This window comes from Microtus ochrogaster, chromosome 10 (genome assembly GCF_000317375.1).
Source record: "Microtus ochrogaster isolate Prairie Vole_2 chromosome 10, MicOch1.0, whole genome shotgun sequence".
Lineage (NCBI taxonomy): Eukaryota > Metazoa > Chordata > Mammalia > Rodentia > Cricetidae > Microtus > Microtus ochrogaster.
Genome location: NC_022016.1, coordinates 56294119 through 56311974, shown reverse-complemented (window position 1 = coordinate 56311974; position 17856 = coordinate 56294119). Strand labels below are relative to the sequence as shown.

The following is a 17856-nucleotide window of genomic DNA, read 5'->3' as shown; positions in this document are numbered from 1 at the left end:
GGAGGGGAGGACAGGAGAGGAGAAGAAGAGAGAGGAGGAGGAGAAGAGAGAGAGAGGAGAAAGAGGAGAGCCTTGCAGTTTGCGAAGAGATGGGGCAGCTGGAAATTTCCAGGTAACCACAAGCTAGCCATACATAGGAAGCCAAGCATCACTCCCACCCACTTCACCCTAAGCTGGGAAGTTCCCTGCCCCAACTTCCAGTTATACTCTGGACTGATAGACAACCCCTCCTTGCCTTTTTTTAAGAAGCAGCCATGGGGTCTAAATGATTCAGGTGAATTTCGCCTAATTTTGCTTCCCTATGTAAATAGCCTCCAAACTCTGTCACTGAGCTCAAATTGAATTTGGCCTAGGGTGGGGGAGCCCATTGGTACCAATTGAGGCTCCTTCGGAAACTTAAATGACTCACCATGTAATAAACTATTTTAAATGGGATCTGGTGAAATACTGTAATTGGTTTCTATAATAGTTCTTGCCCAAGCACTATGGGTTATATTCCTAGAGTTTTGTGTGCGTCAGCATTTTCCTGATAGTAAAAATTCAGTTCAGAGGGTATCAGGCTCCTTGGTTCAATCTTTTGTGTAATGTATATTTATGGAAAGCCACCCTGTTGGCTCTCTATTGTTTGCCCCTCCACGCCCCCCCCCCTTGCCTTCTCCTCCTTAGACTCACCTGTGCGCAAGCATCAAGTTTCCAATTGGCTGGATCAATAGGAGCCTCAGCAGGGACTCAGAGGAGGCCGAGAATGTGTTCTGGTTGGCCCTTCCTTCCTCTTTGCTGTTGAGGTTTTCAGAAGCCAGGCAAAGATCTGGGCAGAGAATGGCTTTTAACAGACAACCCTATGGTCAGGGGTGTTTTCTGTGTTTCCTCTGCTCCAGGAGGGGGTGGTATTGAGCTCCCCTCTCTGGACTCCCTGTGCCCCACCCCCATTCCACCCCATCCCATAGTACCAGCCTCCAGAGCTACTCCAGTGGCTTCTCCACTGCTCGCTATCACTTCAACAAGGAATCTTTCTCAGACTGGGACCCTAACACGCCTGCTTTGTACCAAGTGTCATGCTGGCTTTTGCCGGGTATCATCTTATGGAGCCCCTGCAGCCCTGAGAAGGGGATTTCAGCAACCCTGTTCCATACATGAGGTCACAGAGTCTTCAAGGGTTTAAGTGACTTTCTTGAGGTTGTATAGTGCAGCTAACTGATCCCCGATAGACCCGGATGATTCCCTACTCAGCCCCTCATTGAGGGGTGATCTTCGGGAGACATGGCAGAATTATGACTGGAATTAGGTTCTGTTATTATAGGGTAGGGAAGGAGTTGCTGTGGGCGGGCTGGGATATGCCAGGCTCTGGGCTAGCCTTAGTACCCAGACATTTGCTCGCTTAGCCCCATAGGCATGGGGGCTGGGCTTCTCACTTAGAAAGGTCTGGGGCCAGGTACAAGGTCCCAGTAGGGAAGCCTCGGTCTGAGCTTAAGCCAAGACCTATGTGGCTTTCAAGTCCAGAAGCTTAGGAAGTTTCCTGGGCCTGGGGTATTTCAGGGACTTCTAGTGTCCTGCGAAGTGACAGTATAGCGCAGGAGGAAGGGAAACAGGTGACACGATCCCCAGACAGAAGAGAGCAAAGACCCAGACAGTAGGAAAGGCAGTGTATGCCAATGGGATTGTGCGTAGAAGATGCTCAACTTGGCTTCTCGTCTCCTGGAGTGGTCTCAGGCCCAGAGGATCTGATGGATTAGGGGAACCAGGGATGAAGGGAGTAACTTGCCTGGAAATGTCTCTAGCCACACAGACCCCTGGTTGCTAGAGCGGGGTACAGATGGTGGGTAGACCCCTTGATGTCCTCTTTTGCTCCTGACCCCTCTGTGTCCTCTCCACCCAGGTTTACTGGAGCCAGTCTCCCAGCCCCTGTCATCAGCAGCAAGAACTGGCTGCGGCTGCACTTCACGTCAGATGGCAACCACCGGCAGCGTGGCTTCAGCGCCCAGTACCAAGGTAAGCACAGCCAAACGGGGGCATCCAGTGAGAGCAGTGGCAGAAGTCACGGAAGTGACCTTAGGGGCCTCGGTCCCACACACTCGGCCACACATGTTACTTCGGGTGGCAGTGACTTGGGTCCGTGACATTTGTGGACCCAGAGGTCCCCACAATTACATCTCTGCACCTGCCCAGGTAGCCTGAAGCAGCCATAGTGGTAGTTCTAGGTGCTATAGGCCTGACTGTCACTTTTCAGGCCAGAGCCATCATCACGATTAGCACTGAGTCAGGCCCAGTGTGAGGAACGTGGCAGGCACCTCCTTTGCTCTTCATCGTCACTCTGTGCTGAGTAGATGCTGGCTACACATCCCTTCCATAGCGAGAGACGCTAGTTTCCCCGCTACCCTCCCCACCACTTTTCTAAGCCAGAGCCCTGTGTTTTCTCAGCAGCTGTTAGCTGATCTCCCTACAGTCGGGAGGCTCCCCACACCTCCTCTCTTCTCAATCTCTCGAGAGCACAGCTCTTTGCAATCGGAGGCAGAATCCCTCTAGGGATGACCCCTGCTTCTTCCCACCTCCCATAGAGGCGAGAACTCGGAGCAGAAGCAGCACGTGGAAACGTAGGTAAGGACGTTTAGGCTCCAATAAGGAAGGCTTCTGGACCCCAAGAGCTGCCTCTAAAAGAGGAGTGGGTTAACCCAGAAAGGGGCTACCCTCCATACGTGAGGGAGAGCAAGACCTGCAGTGGATGCATGGTAGGGTCCCAGGCATGCCTCAAAACCTTGCCTGTAGTTTGGGCAGTATTCAAAACTGATAGATACCTGGAGTCTAGGGTCAAAGCTGCAGGTGTTGGAACCATATCGTCATATCTGGGCTTCATGAGTGGCCTCATTCCCTCTGCCTACACTAAAGGAGACTTTTTTTTTCTTTTTTTTTTTTTATTGAGGATTTCTTCCTCCTCCCCGCCACCGCCTCCCATTTCCCTCCCCCTCCCCCGATCAAGTCCCTCTCCCTCATCAGCTTGAAGAGCAATCAGGGTTCCCTGACCTGTGGGAAGTCCAAGGATCGCCCACCTCCATTCAGGTCTAGTAAGGTGAACATCCAAACTGCCTAGGCTCCCCCAAAGCCAGTACGTGCAGTAGGATCAAAAACCCATTGCCATTGTTCTTGAGTTCTCAGTAGTCCTCATTGTCCGCTATGTTCAGCGAGTCCGGTTTTATCCCATGCTTTTTCAGACCCAGGCCAGCTGGCCTTGGTGAATTCCAGATAGAACATCCTCATTGTCTCAGTGTGTGGGTGTACCCCTCGCGGTCCTGGGTTCCTTGCTCGTGCTCCCTCTCCTTCTGCTCCTGATTTGGACCTTGAGATTTCTGTCCGGTGCTCCAATGTGGGTCTCTGTCTCTGTCTCCTTTCATCGCCTGATGAAGGTTAATATTCAGGGGGATGCCTATATGTTTGTCTTTGGATTCACCTTCTTATTTAGCTTCTCTAGGATTGCGAATAAAGGAGACTTTTAAAAAATGTGAAAATAAAAAAATAACAAACCAGAAACCCACTGGGCCTGAAGGCACTGGGGAGGCCGGATTTCCTGGAGATAGTATATCCCACCCTTGAGATCTTGCTCCTGAGTGACAGAGGCAGCCACCTGCACCTCCTGTCATGTTCTCCAAAAGAGAAAAGCAGCGCTTAAGAGTGCGCCTTCTCCCGCGTAAGTGCTGGGTGTGCCTGATAGTTGAAGTTCCCGAGGCTCTCAATGTCAGGTAAAAGCGCAATGACAGGCCAGAACAGCAGGTGCGCCAGGCAGGCTCGGGGTCATCTGATTACATCCCTGCTGTGTCCCTGCTCCCTAGCTACGGTGTGGGGGCAGTCTCTAGGTCTTCCCCTCACTGCATACCTCCTGTGTGGCTCTTGCATACCTACTGTGTGCTGGGCCCCATGCGAGGCAGCCTTCAGCTCTTAATCCCTTCAGCAGAGGCTCAGATAAGCTGTGCCACCAGCCCAAGAACACACAGCCCCCACCTGCATGGTGAAACTGGGATTCGCCTACAAAGCCTTTATGAGTTGATCCATAAAATCGCAGGCTTTGTGCTTTGCTGTCTCTCTATGCCTTTCTGGTCAGTGACTTTGAAACTTTTGTTGAGTGAATCATACCCCACCATAAATGTGTGTGTGTGTGTGTGTGTGTGTGTGTGTGTGTGTGTGTGTGTGTACATATGCATTTTCCCAATCACAGCCTACAGTGCTCATGCATTATAGAACAAACTGTCACCCAGGGTGTTTGGCCTGGGTGTGAGGTACTCTGAGCTTTGCTCTTCCACTTTGTAATACTAGCCACAAACTCTGACTTAATTTCACAAGTCTGAATTGGAGAATGGCTCACAATCTAAGAAGTTCTGTTTCAGGCATGTCCTTCTTGAAACTTTTTGAGGCCCTCCAGTTTGTGTCCCCTCATGCTCCCACTCGGGACTTTTGTGCTGCTGTGTCTCAGGGCTGCCAAGGTCATGAACACTTGGTCCCCAGTGACTCTGTTCTATCCTAAACATGTTTGCATGAAGCAGGTGCATTGGCAGTTCCGTTTTTATAAGCACACAAGGCATGACCCAGGATTGGTATACCACAGGCCCAAGATTTCATTTATTGCATCCCAGACCAGGGAGACTCAGTACAGATATGGATTGCTTAGTGACCCCAGAGCCCTGTTTCTAATGGTGATGATAGGGTTGATGGTGACGATGGAGGTGGTGGGGGTGATGATGGTGATGATGATGGTGGAGGTGGCGGTGTGATGATGATGCTGGATATGATGATAATGATGGTGGTGGTGGAGGTGGTGGTGATAATGATGGTGATGATGATGATAGAGGTGATGATTATGATGATGATGCTGGTGGAGTTGGTGGTGACAATGATAGAGGTGATGATGATGATGGTGGAGGTGGTGATGTGATGATGATGATGATGACGATGGATGTGGTGGTGATGATGATGATGATGGAGGTGGTGATGATGATAATGGAGGTGGTGATTGTTGATGATGATGATGATGATGATGATGATGATGATGATGATGATGATGGTGCTGTAGCTGGTAGTGATGATGATGATAGAAATGATGGTGATGATTATGATGGAGTTGGTGGTGGTGGTGGTGGTGGTGGTGATGAGGCTGGGAGACAATCAGTGGATAAAGTACTTGCTATACAAGTGTAAGAGTGGAATTCAGAACTCACACAAGTGTCAAGTGAGCATGTCAGCACACCTGTTTCCCCAGTGCTCAAGTGGTAGAAACAGCGGGTCCTCTGAGGAAGCAGGCTAGCTGACCAAACTGGCAAGCCCTAGGTTCAAGTGATAGGCCCTACCTCAGTCAATAAAGAATAAGGTGGAAAGTGATTGAGGAAGACATTTGTCATGAGTGTCTGTCCTCCACACCCATGCAGACATTTTCACAAATACATGCAAATACACACCACACATATAGCAACAATTGCAATGATAATAATCATAAGAGAGTTTAGTTGTGTTCATGGCCAGGCACAATTCCAGCTACTACCTTGGTGTCAGAAGGTCTGAGCCCTAACCAGTCTCAGCTCTAACTGGCCTCCAGAACAAGAGTGATCTTCCTGTATGTAGTTCACAGTGTTCCCTGTGTGACGTCAACTATGTGCTGGCACGGGAGGAGGAGTGTCTGAGGTTCAGCTCCCCTGCTGAGAGAAGAGTTTAAAGACAGGCACAGAGGGGAGCCTCTACCTTCGCTACAGTGTGAGGACAGCCCGAGTTGGGTCCAATTAAAAACTCTCAGATTCGATATAATGGGAGAGTTCTTTTTGCAGAGGGATTTATAATGGGGTAGAAAACCAACTAAAACAAGACAAAAACAATGAAAAGAAAGAGGTAGTGAGATAAGATGGTTCTCACACAGGTGGCTGATACGCAGTAGAGAATGCCCAGACACTCTGCACCTGCACATGGAAGGCACTGCGGCCATTTGTGTTTCCCTCCATGGCAGCACAGTCCAGCCCGCCCTGCTTGTGAAAGACTCCTAACCTAAGGGTGGGTTCTGTGCTTTGAGACAGCTGAAAGGAAAGGGGAAAATAACACAGTGATATGAGGCTGGGGTGATGGCTCAGTGGGCAGGAGCACTTAGCCATGCAAGCGTGAGAACCTGGGTTCAAATCCTCAGCACCTTGTAAAAACCCAGGCAGGGCCTGTAACCTCAGCTCCCAATGGGGCAGAGACGGGAGGATCTCCGCGGCTTGCCTGGTGCCAGCCTAGCTTGAGGTGCAGTGAGAGACCCTGTCTCGAGGCAATAAGAGAAATCTCGAGCAGGACACCCGACAGACAGCCTTGTCTGGTCGGTGCACGGGTGCATACCCTCCAAACATGCGTGTATGAGCACAAACATGAACCGTGCTCTTACAGATGCGCGCAAGCACATGCGTGCGCACACACGTAATATTTCATGACACATGAAACCCAGATTTCTGCCTCCATGAAGATGAGTTCCCTGAAGCATATTTGCAATCATATTCTTTCACACCTGGTCCTGGTCTCAGAGAACAGACTGCTCCTAGCCAAGGAGGGTGGCCTTCAAAACCCATGTCCGTGATTAGGCAGCCCCTTCCCAGAATGTGTTTGCCCATCCCAGGCAAGTATGCCAACCGGAGCATGGGCATGAGAGGGCTGGGTAAGAGAAACCTCTTCTTCCAACTGAACCCCACCTCCCAAAGGTTCCTCAAGCCCCTGAAACAGTTCTTCCAGCCAGGGACCAAGTGTTCAAGCCCATGTTCTCCTGGGGGACATTCCACGTTCAGATCATGACAACACTCATCTTCCCTCACACCCGTTACAGTCCCTCTCCTCTGGAGACAGGGAATGTGGTTCGCCCCATAAGGACTACGGGAAGTGAAGGTGGCCCTGGCACATGGTGGGTGCTCAGGAAAAGGGAGCCTTCAGCCATACGCCCACCCAACCTGTTTGGACTTCTTGTGCAGTAGAAGAGACAGGGGTGGAGCATCCCCCTTCTCACGCATGAATCCTTTATCTTCAGCTCTCACCCAGTGATCACTGTCTGATGCCTGTTCATCCTGGAGCCACACCCCAGCCTGCACTCCACTGCCCCTCCCATTGCCTGTCTTTCCATGTGAACCCTGGTGGCTCAGAGACAGTGAGTGTGGCACACACACACACACACACACACACACACACACACACACACACACACCGTGCCCTCTACAATGCAAAGCGCAGGGGTCTCCTTCCCTTCCGAAATTCTAGTAGTCACACACTGTTCGGTGGTTAACCAAGAGGTCGCACTAACAGCGTCCACTAATGCATTCCTCAGAACCTCAGCTGGGCCACCATGAGACTTTCCGTCGGATTTGAAACGCCTCCAAGCATCACGCGCAGCCAGCTCTGAGGAGCTTTGCATAATTTTCTCAATTATCAGTGATCCTTCAACAGTCAGCTTCTCAGCAGTGGTCGGTGCCAGGACTCGGGTTCCTCTCTGCATTATTTCTGCGCCGTCGCTTGTTCTTCATTAACTGGGACAGTGACTCCAAGGACACCAGGGCACCCTGATAGTAGCTTTCCCCATCGGCATATCCTGAACCCCTCAGCCTACCTGTGTCCACTTCTTTCTGTCTCCTTCCATGTCACTGTCAGCCTTCGGCGCAGCTACTACGCTGACATTCTGCCAGACGTCCCCTTTGTTTTCCTTTGCCACAGGATATTAGTAGCAGAACCTCACTGCTACACAAATGTTCCCGTTCGGCTTTGCCTCGTCACCTTTTCTGTGTAAGAACATGCCACCATCTTCTGTCCCCAGAGCCTCTCCCACGTTTTCTAAGTCCTTCATGAATCAGGGCCGTGCCCTCCTTTCTGAATACCATGCCATTGATCGCAATGGCTTTGCTAATGACCTCTGTGCCATCAGAGCCCAGCAGGCACGTCCAGCCTTTTGACACGTAACCAAGTTACAAAACTCATCACAAAAAATATCTCGTCATGTCTTAAGTAAGCTTGTTATTTTTCTTGGCCCATGTTCATAGCTGCTCACTGCTTTGTGTGGCCTGTGGGCCGTGGCAGCGCATGTCTGAACCGAGAGTATGGGTTGCTGGACCTTCAAGCTAAATTGTATCCAAGTGATCTCTGGCAGTATGACCACAGACATTTGACTCAAGAGAGTCCAATGCCCTAGGCCCTGGAAACGTAGGCATGCCAAGGCTCACTTCTCTGCATTTAGATGTGCTGTGTGCAGCACAGGAGTTGGTGTCTAGTCTTCTGTGCCTTCATTTTCTAACTGATCACTCAATATATCTCTGTTCTTTGCTATGCTAATACTCTGCCAACCTTTAGGGGTTGACATCGGAAATGATGCCACTAATTTCCCTATCTGTATTTGCAGACGTTGTGGTGAGACATGAATCCTCTCTTTGGGGGACTGTCCTGGGTTAGGTTGAATCTTAAGTTCTTTAAATACGGTCTTGACAAGTACCATGACACCTGGCCTGGTCTTTACCAGAAGACCACCTCTGCCCTGACCCTTCCATCCAACTCTGCATGGCAGTGCAGTAGCTGGTAATATTCTATCCAGCCCCTTCCTCATCAAGGCTGGCCCTTACAGTGTGGATTCGTCCTATGAATCCTTTGGCCCAGAGACAATCCTAGCTGCCTTCAGGAATCACCATTCTTCCCATTGGTTCCATGAGGTGGCTCCAGCAACTGCTAGGTCTACATCCTATAGCCTTCGGCCTCAGGCATGTGTCCAACTTGTCGCTAGTGTTCTGAATGCAAGCAAAGGATGAGATTGGTTGATGAGGCTTCATCGGGTGATGGAGCAGCGAGGCTGGTCCTCAGCAGCAGCGGCGGTGCAGCATCTGTGAAAGAAGTAAGATGCAGGATGTGCATGCGTCCTTCTTATGTCCCCAAAAGAGGAGATCAGAATTCAGTTTTCAAACTACTACCCTATGCAGCTTTCAAGAAATGGACTCAAGGGAGCAAAACAAAATCTAAGCAAGAGGGGGTAAGACTAAACAGGAGCAGCCGAGATCCTCGCAAGAAGGGTTGGAGAAACTTTGTTAGGGTGAGCAAACGCTCTGGGGATGAGTGATCACAAGGGACTTAGGATTGACTTTGCCAACAGGACAGCCAGCTACAGGCCGAGGATGTTGAGTGTGAATCTACAGACACAGGCCCTGTCTATGTCTGCACTCCCAGGGCCATGGGTAGAGGACAGGCGTCCCACTTTGTGAAGACACCCTTGTCTCCTGTTAGCGCAGTCTGATAACTTGAACTTCAAATTAGAAAGCTGTTTGTACCAGCTTCCTCCTGCTCACCGCATGCCATGAGTCCCGCTAACCTTTATGACAGCAGGGAAATGTCTTGTATAGTTAGCCAGGACGGAAGGGATAAGCAGGCAGCCTGGCAGTCCTTCCCATTCGGAGGAGATGGATGTCCCTACTAGGATTTCCATCAACCAGTTTGAGCTGGCATGTTGCTCTCGGGAGTCCTGACTCTGCACCTAAAGTGAGAAAGCACATATCCAAGTGTGACTTGCATTCTCTGTGTGAATATTTTTAGCCACAGGCTCACATGTATGCTCATGAGAGTTCTGGTTGTAGACATGAATGACCGAATACACATAGATGACACCTATATGCTTATGTGCACCAAGGGTTATACATTTGAATGTGCTGAGAAACACCAAGGCAGCACCAGGCTGCACCTTTTCTTTACTTCATTGATGATGGCAGAATCTTTCTTGTTTTTTTTCTTCTTTTCATGTGTCTCTGTGTAAAGTGTCTACATGCGTGTTCACGCATGTATGTATGTGTGTGTACACGCACTTGTGGATGTGTGCTTTTGGAGGGCTAAGGTTGTTGCCTGAAGTCTTCCTTCATCATTCACTCCTCTGCATTCTTCATGAAGACAGGCTTTCTCAATCAAACCCAGATTCACTGATATTTCCAGTCTGGCTAGCCAGCTTGCTCTGAGGATCCCGTCTCTGTTTTCTAGGGCTAGAATTTAGGTGAAGCAACATAATACCCCTGGTATTTATGTGGGTTCTGGGATCTGAACTTGCTTGGACAGTAAGCAGTCTAACCACTGAGCCATCTCCCCAACCTCCTTGGTAAGGCCCTCCCTCTTTCTGGCAACTAGTGCCTGAAGACAACCCCAGTTGCGCAATACTTATGGGCACTCCCACTAATGGATGAATGTATGGGCAATGTGAATGAACGTACTCCAGAAATTCCCAAGATTCCTACTGACTTTCCCAACTATTCACTGACCCTCCTTTCTGACTGGTCCTGCACTCATGTTGTCGGGGGCTCCATAGGGACCCCTGCTCTGTGCTTGGGCCCTGCCCCTTGGCACCCTGGTCCACTTGGATCTTCTGAGTTAGTTCATCAGTGAGTTCACTTTGTGGCTAATTTCCCCTGGTGTGCCATGGTCCGCCTACCTGGGCAGGCTGCTTTGCTATATGCAAAACCTATGTGTGGCTGTGTCCTTGGGATCCTCGAAGCTGAGGCCCCACCCAGCATGTGAAGGTGGCTCTTTGATGCTGATGTCCCTGGTGATATAAATCTTACCTAGATCCACATTCCTGACTGTCTCAGACAAACACCCAAGAGGAACAACTTAAAGGGAAGATTTGTTTTGGTTCAAAGGCCACTGACTCCATCAGTTGGGGACTGAGGCATGCTGGGAGTGAGTGGTGGAGCAGCAGCCTCAAGTAACCAGGAAGAAGAGAACAGCCACGGGGCCAAGGCCAAGCTGCAACCCTCAAAGGCATGCCCTCAGGGACCCACTTCCTCCAGTGAAACCCACCTCTCGCAGTTCCAACTTCCTAGTCATCCATTCAGATTTGAAATCTGTCAATGAATAAAATCACGGACCAGGTCAGGGCCCTCCCAGTCTGATCATGTCTGGAGATGCTCACACGGCACACGCACCTGTGCGCTGTCCTACTGCCCCAGATGTCCATCCTGAGTCCACCACTGGTTAACCTGACATTAAAAGGTGGCCCCTTAAGCCATCCTTAATCTTTAAATAAAAACAATAACAAGTTCCTAATTCCATCCAACACGATACAACTGCTGTTTAACCAAGAAAAAGTACTGGTTCCCACTCCAGAGCCTTAAAGCCTGAACAGCATCTAGGAGAGTTCATTGCCACAATGTAACATGGATGTCCGGCGTCCAGTTTTCATTAGAGATCCTGTCTACGTGATTATCTTCTGCAGTCCAATCAAAACTTCCCATTGATCTCTGCTCACAACATTCAAGGCTTCTCAGGCAGTTTCTCAAAATTCCTCTAAATTCCCTCCCCAAACTAGTTCCAAAGGCTTCTGACCCCACTGTACCAACCCCCACGTCTCCAGAGCCATTTCTGTTTAGATGTTTGTTGCTGTGATAAAATAAATCTCAGGGATAAAAGATTTATTTTTTGCTTACCATTTAAAGGTTTCCGCCTGGGGTCCACTGAGCCCATCACCGAGGGCCTGAGGTGAGGCTGGCCGTCACTGTGGAGATTGATGGAGCAAAGTCACCCACTTCACAGTGCTCGGGAAGCTCACACACACACACACACACACACACACACGCACGCGCACACACACACAGTAAGGGTTTGGCGCAGGATACAGACCCTAAAGAGATACCCCAATGGCCAACCTCCTCCAGGCAGGACCCACTCTTGTTAAAGTTCTCAGCTCCTTTCCAAGTAAGCTCCATCAGCTAGTACCCTGGGCTTCATGAGCCTTCCAGAGACATTTTATGTATCGATGGTAACACTGACCCATTCAGCTCCTACACGGTGTGGGCCAGCTACAGGCTCTACCTCCCAGAGGCAGGGCCTGGGCCAACTAAACCTGGCAGGGCGTCTTCATAGATTCTGATGTGTGTCCAGCAACCTTTTGATGCCCAAAGGTATTCTGAATGGTGCAAACCTAAGAGACCCGGCTCCAAGAGTAAAAAGTAACAAAGTTAATATGTACATTGACTTATTAGACTCCTTCTCATTTAGCGCTCTCAACCTTGGTAGACTTCTTCCTGTAGTCAAAGAAAGAGGAAAGGAAGAGATGAAAGTGTGCTCTGACTTGGTCTGGGGGATGACGTCATTCACTACTGACCCCAGCGCAGCGGCCAGGTCCTGAACCTGAGGGTTAGGCACTTCTTCTGGGGTGGATCCTGTCTTAGGTGGGGTTTCTGTTGCTATGATATAACACCATGACCAAAAGCAACTTGAAGAGAAGAGGGTTTACTTCAGCTAGCAGATACACATCACAGGCTGTCACTGAAGGAAGTTGGGGCAGGGACTGGAGTAGAAGCCATGGAGGAGTGCCGTTTACTGCTTGCTCCTCCTGGATGGTTCACTCTGCCTTCTCACGCTCCTCAGGACCGCCTTCCCAGGAATGACCACATCCACGGTGGGCTGGGCCCTCTCCCAGACAGCCACTAATCAGGAAAACGCCTCATAGACTTTCCCACCCGCCAGTCTGGTAGGAACATTTTCTCAGTCGAGGTTCCTTATTTACAGATAACCCCAGCTGTGTCAAGTTGACAGAAAACTAGGCAGCACAGACTCCCAAATCAGGAGTCTTCCTAGGGTCCCAAGAGGACAGAGGATTGGGGGGGGGGGCTTTCCCTTGCTGCAATTTTGAGAAGAGAGGAAGAGCATCCCCCAGCCCCAGCAGCCTCTCTCTTCATACCCACAACTCACACACCCCTTATATAGCTGTAAGGAAACCCCATGTGGCATGAGCCCCTGGGAATAGTGTCTGTGCTGCTCTGCATGCATCCTCGCCCCTTCCCTCCAATAGATTCTAGACTCAGAAATAAGAATCTGCAATGAATCCCCCAGCCTCACCCCTGCCTCTTGGTCAGGTGTGGTGAGCCATCTCTGCCGACTTGATTCGGATGGGCTGCACTGGGCCACAGACCCCACACTCAACCTTGTTGCCCCAGGATCTTGGGGACAGATACTTCAACCTTCCTCATGGCACTCGGACAGCTCTGCTTCTCCCAGGGAGGGTTGAATCTCAGCCATGCCATATTAGCAGGGTTTGAATAATGCATGTTTCCCTGCTAATGCCCTCCTTTTGATAATGTGCCCATGTTAGTGTTCATTGGAAATTTTCCTGCTGGATACACACAGAAAGCTATGTACATTTATAAAGGAAGTTCCGGAGCGCGGAGGGAGGATGGGGCTCCGTGGTAGTGGCTGACTCCCATCATGCATTCCACGGAAACCATCCTTGTCAGGGGAACAATTCCTCGCCTGTTTTTTCTATTTAGCCAGAAGTGGGGGCACTGGGAGAACCCCCTGCACACCTGACCCTATGGATGTTGGTTTGGGAGGGAGTGTGTTTCCTCCAGTCCTAATTAAATGTCTGAGCCTTCAGCAACTGACCTGAGGATAGACAGGGAGAGGCTGGGCAAGGTGGCGAGTACTCTTGGAATCACGTAAGGGGCCAGTCACAGGAAATCTGGGCCTCCTCCTCGTGTTCTAACTGCAGGCACTTGACCCTCCTTGATTCCTGGTTTTAGCTTCTATCAAGTAAGTGTAACAGCTACCAGGCAAAGAGGTTGGAAGCTTAAGGACACAGTGACTGATGCCTGGGGCCCCAGGTACTCTTTTAAGCACTGAGAATATAGCGGCTAACAAGAGGGCTTGCCTTGGCCATGCTTACACTGCAGTGTGGGATGATGAATGAACCAGGTGCAGGGGCAGCGCACGCCTTTAACCCCAGCACTGGGGAGGCAGAGGACAGAGCTCTATGAATTAAAGGCCGGGCTGGTCTACATAATGAGTTCTAGGATAGCTAGGGCTACACAGTGAGAGCCTGTCTCAAACATTAATTAATTAACCAACTAATTAATTAACTAAAGAAACAACGCTAGAAGTGGTGTGGTATGGTAGAACGCTCAGGAGATGAACTCGGGATGGGCAAGAGAGCTGGAACTGGAGGGGCCATTTTCATGGGTGCAGAACAAAGGCTCACTGAGGGAAAGGGTTTCGCCCGACTACTCCCGGAGAAAGGGGGAGTTAGTCACGGATATGTAAGAGGAAGCATTCTAGAAAAACTGGCAACCAAGGCGGTCAGTACTCCTGGCACATTGCAGGAACCCCAGGGAGACCTGTGAAGTTGGCGAGGAGAGGTGAAAGTCAAGGAGAAAGCTGGTCTAGTGAGGTCATGAGGAGAGCAGTTTGGTCTTTGTGGGTCATTACGATCATTACGGACTCGGGCTTGGGCTCCACTAAAGAACTCCAAGTGGAAACAAATGTGGCGTGGTCTGACTCATGCCAACCCAAGGTTCCAATGACCTTTGCTAAGAGCAGCTACTCAGAGGCGAAAGAGAAAGCTGGAAGGTCATGGCAACCAGAGAGGAGGTAGCAACAGCTTGGGTGACAGGTATGGAGATTGTCAGAAGTGGCTCTAGATATTGGGGAGGATTTCCTGTGCAGGATCATGTGTGGTTTGAGAGCCAGGAGCCAAGGAGGCCAGTAAGGAACGTGTAAAGCACCCAGGGCCTGGCACATAGCAAGTGCCTGGGTACAGCTCTTACCACTGCTGGGCATCAGTCAGCAGGGCTGAGTCAGCAGCAGGGGCCAACTGAGACGCAGTGAGTCTGGGATAGCTAGGAGAATGCCCTGGAGGACTGGAGAAGCCAGACCAAGGGACGCTGATGAGGACAAGGATGGGCCTTTGTCACCAGGAGCTCTGTCTTTTGCATGTCATTCAGCAAAGAGCAGAGGACCTGTCGAATAGACAGAACCGAGACGATTATTTAACCCATCAGGCAGCCACCCAAGTTCCACCCCTCAGTGACCTCCGGGACTCAGCTTCCCCTGACCCCAAGTCAGCTAGTGTGGGCTGGGTCTCACTGAACCTGTTGGCTCAACCCTCCAGCCACATCTTCCCATGATGATAAAGATGCAACAGAGAAGTCTAGTCCAGCAGGTACTTTTCAAGACTTTGGATTCAAGGCCTCCAAATTTCCAGTGGCCAAACCTAAAGTCAAGGGATAGAAGAGAAATATACCTCACTTCTGCCATGGCTACAAAAATCATACCACAGGGCAAAGCCATATATAGCTGAGTGGTAGAGTGCTTGCCTGCTAGGCATGAGTGCTGGGTTTAATCCCCAGTACCACAAACTATCCATATCACAAATGATACGATATGGGCAACAGTGACAATCTGAGCTTGACCTAGTTTGCCACTCTCTGTCTGGGCTGGCTCAGAAACTGGCTGGGGAAGAATCTACAGAGTAGCAACCGTGCAGGCGGTGCATTATGCATTCATCAGCTTTCCACTGCTATAGCAAATACCCGAGGCGAATCAAATTAAAAAGAAGAAAGTGTTGTTTGGGCACATGATTTCAAGAGGCTTCTATGATCTATGGGTTGGGCCTATGGCAGTGTAGTCCATGCTGGAGAGAGCACCCGGTGGAGGAGCCACTCACCATGGCAGCAGGGAATCAAACAGAGAAACAGGACGAGTCTGGAGACCAAAGAATCCTTTTGAGGACACATGCTTGATGACCTGACTTCCTTCCCATAAGTCCCACTTACAGAGGCTTCTAGCACCTATTGATAGATAGTATCCCAGACTGACAATTGAACCCTTAGTACATAGTTTGGGGAGAAACACCCCAGGTCCAAACCTAGCTAGATGGCCACAAAAGCTCATGATGCCCACAAAAGACTCCCAAAGGAGAAGATTGAAGGTAGCTCATACCCAGGAACCTCAATAGTAGCAGAACTTCATCAGGAGAGGGCCTCAGCAAGTCTAGAGCCCTTCACATATCACAAAGGTGGCAGATCCCTTCCAGTCTCCCTCAGAGGTCAGTTCCTTCATGGCAGAACCTGCCACTCCTTGCTGTTTGACTGTACAGGAAGTCTCTTCCCCTGGATGTCTGTCCTAAGCCAAGAGACAGGATAAATATGACTTTTAGGGGTGTCCAACATGTGGACCACATGGAGCCCAACACAGCCATGAATGCAGCCCGATAGGAAATTATAAGCTCACTTAGAATGAGATTGGTATTGTCGGCAATGTCTTTGCTGTTGCTGCTGGATTCCATGGTTTTCAGGAGGTGGATGACAATGCTATGCCACCATTGTCAAAAGAGTGGGCATCCCCCATTCTACAAGAACCCTGTCCAGGTCGCAGACTCCCTCTCCAACCGTCTTCCCTTCTCTGTCCTCTCTAGTCAAGAAGCAAATTGAACTGAAGTCCCGAGGCGTGAAGCTGATGCCCAGCAAAGACAACAACCAGAAGACGTCTGTGTGTAAGTGTTGGCTGGCCTGCCCCCCGTGCCAGGGCCTAGGGCCTCATGCTCGGATCTGAACCTCTGGTGCTGTGACCAGCTGTGACGGCAGGGAAGCCAGTCTCTGCTAGATGACTTCCTTGGTCTTCCCTCCCTCCATCTGCGCATGGCCTCGCTGAGCCTGCAGCCAGGGAGCAGCCCCAGGCTGCCCTTTGCCTTCTCTTTCCATTGCCTCCCTCCAATTCCCTCCTCACCTCCCATTCGATCTGCAGTCCAGGGAGTCATTACTGTGCATTTCTCTCTTTATTTTTCCTTTTAAATCACTTCCACCTGCTAAGACAGTTCTCTTTCTGGCGTCTCTTCAGGCTGGGATCTAGAGGGGTGGGGGTCGACTCCCAAGGTCAGAGGTTGAAGAGGAAGAAGGGGCAAGTCTAATAAGCCCCACCATGAGTGTTGGACGTGTCTGGGAAGAGCAAAGTGGGGAATTGGGTCCTGGCTCTATGGGTGGTGGGGAAATCATGGCGGCACCCTGCTTGGGCAAATTGCGTCTTTGAGAACTTGTTCCTGGTACCCTGGTTTGGAAGATGAAGAGGTCTGGTGCTGGGGGATGGTCTAGAGCATCATGTCCAGAGAGACACCTGATTGGCCTGCGATGAAGGGATTTAGGGTGTGAGCCTTGGGGTGGGGTGCAGACACTCTGTCTTAGGCTACTCTTGTCCCCGAGGGGACTATGGCTTTTCCTTCCTGTCACTCCTTTCAGCTCTCCTTGTCCTCTTCCCCCCTCGCCATCCCTGCCCTCTGCTTCCCTCTTCTCTGTTTCTTCTCCTGCCCCATCCTGACTCACTTTCTTGCACTCATTTTTCTTTAATTACCAGACATATACTTGGTAAGGAGAGATGGTAGAAAACCACCAGGTTCCCAAGGTCTCTGCTGGTATCTGTGGCCACAAGAAGTGGAAGGCAGAGGCAGTTGGGAGCCTGACTAGAGTGAATCAGAGTGCGGGGGCTCATCCCAGTCTCAAGTTCCCTCCAGTCGGAGGTATTGGTGGCTGTTGGGTTAATCTGTAGGTCTTTGCTCCAGGAGGCTGGATGACAGAAGGAAGCTAGCGGACCCTGTTTTCGTGCTTGACTAAGGACATCAGGATCAGAGATGGGACCAGCCCAGGACCATACAGAGTAGCCATGGAGACCGTATGAGCCAAGGCCACTGTGGCTTCGTTGTACACATTGCCATAGAGCCAGAAACAAGCTCAGAGAAATGCTTAAAATTGGGGGAACCAAATATTTATCCCATGCTACCCGAGAAACTACTTTCTCAGTTTTAACATCTGTAAAATGGCGATGCAGAACCCTAGCCTGCCTTCCTCTCACAGATTGGGGGAAGGCAGGCTAGGGTTCTGCATCGCATTTTACAGGTGCTAAATGCTTAGGATGCTATTGGATCTAAGATGGGCCTTCTCTACTGTAGAAGGCCCACAAAGTAGCTGAGAAAAAAATACACGTGATGTTGGGGGTGCATTTATCTTAGAGGGAGTTCATGGTTTTTCTCACCTATACCTTTCCTAGCTGTCCTCAGCAGCCCCAGAAAATTGAAGAAACAAGTCTAATATATAT

General features: G+C 50.3%; 1 protein-coding gene across 1 annotated transcript in view; it reads left to right on the top strand.

The window, feature by feature from the left end:
• The window catches only part of LOC101999605 (CUB and sushi domain-containing protein 2), a 514736-nt gene that overhangs the window by 275392 nt on the left and 221488 nt on the right, over positions 1-17856 (top strand). Inside the window, exons 6-7 of the mRNA XM_026782281.1 lie at positions 1877-1989; positions 16187-16264. Of these exons, the coding sequence (XP_026638082.1) occupies positions 1877-1989; positions 16187-16264 (191 nt within the window). The remainder of the gene's footprint in view (positions 1-1876; positions 1990-16186; positions 16265-17856) is intronic.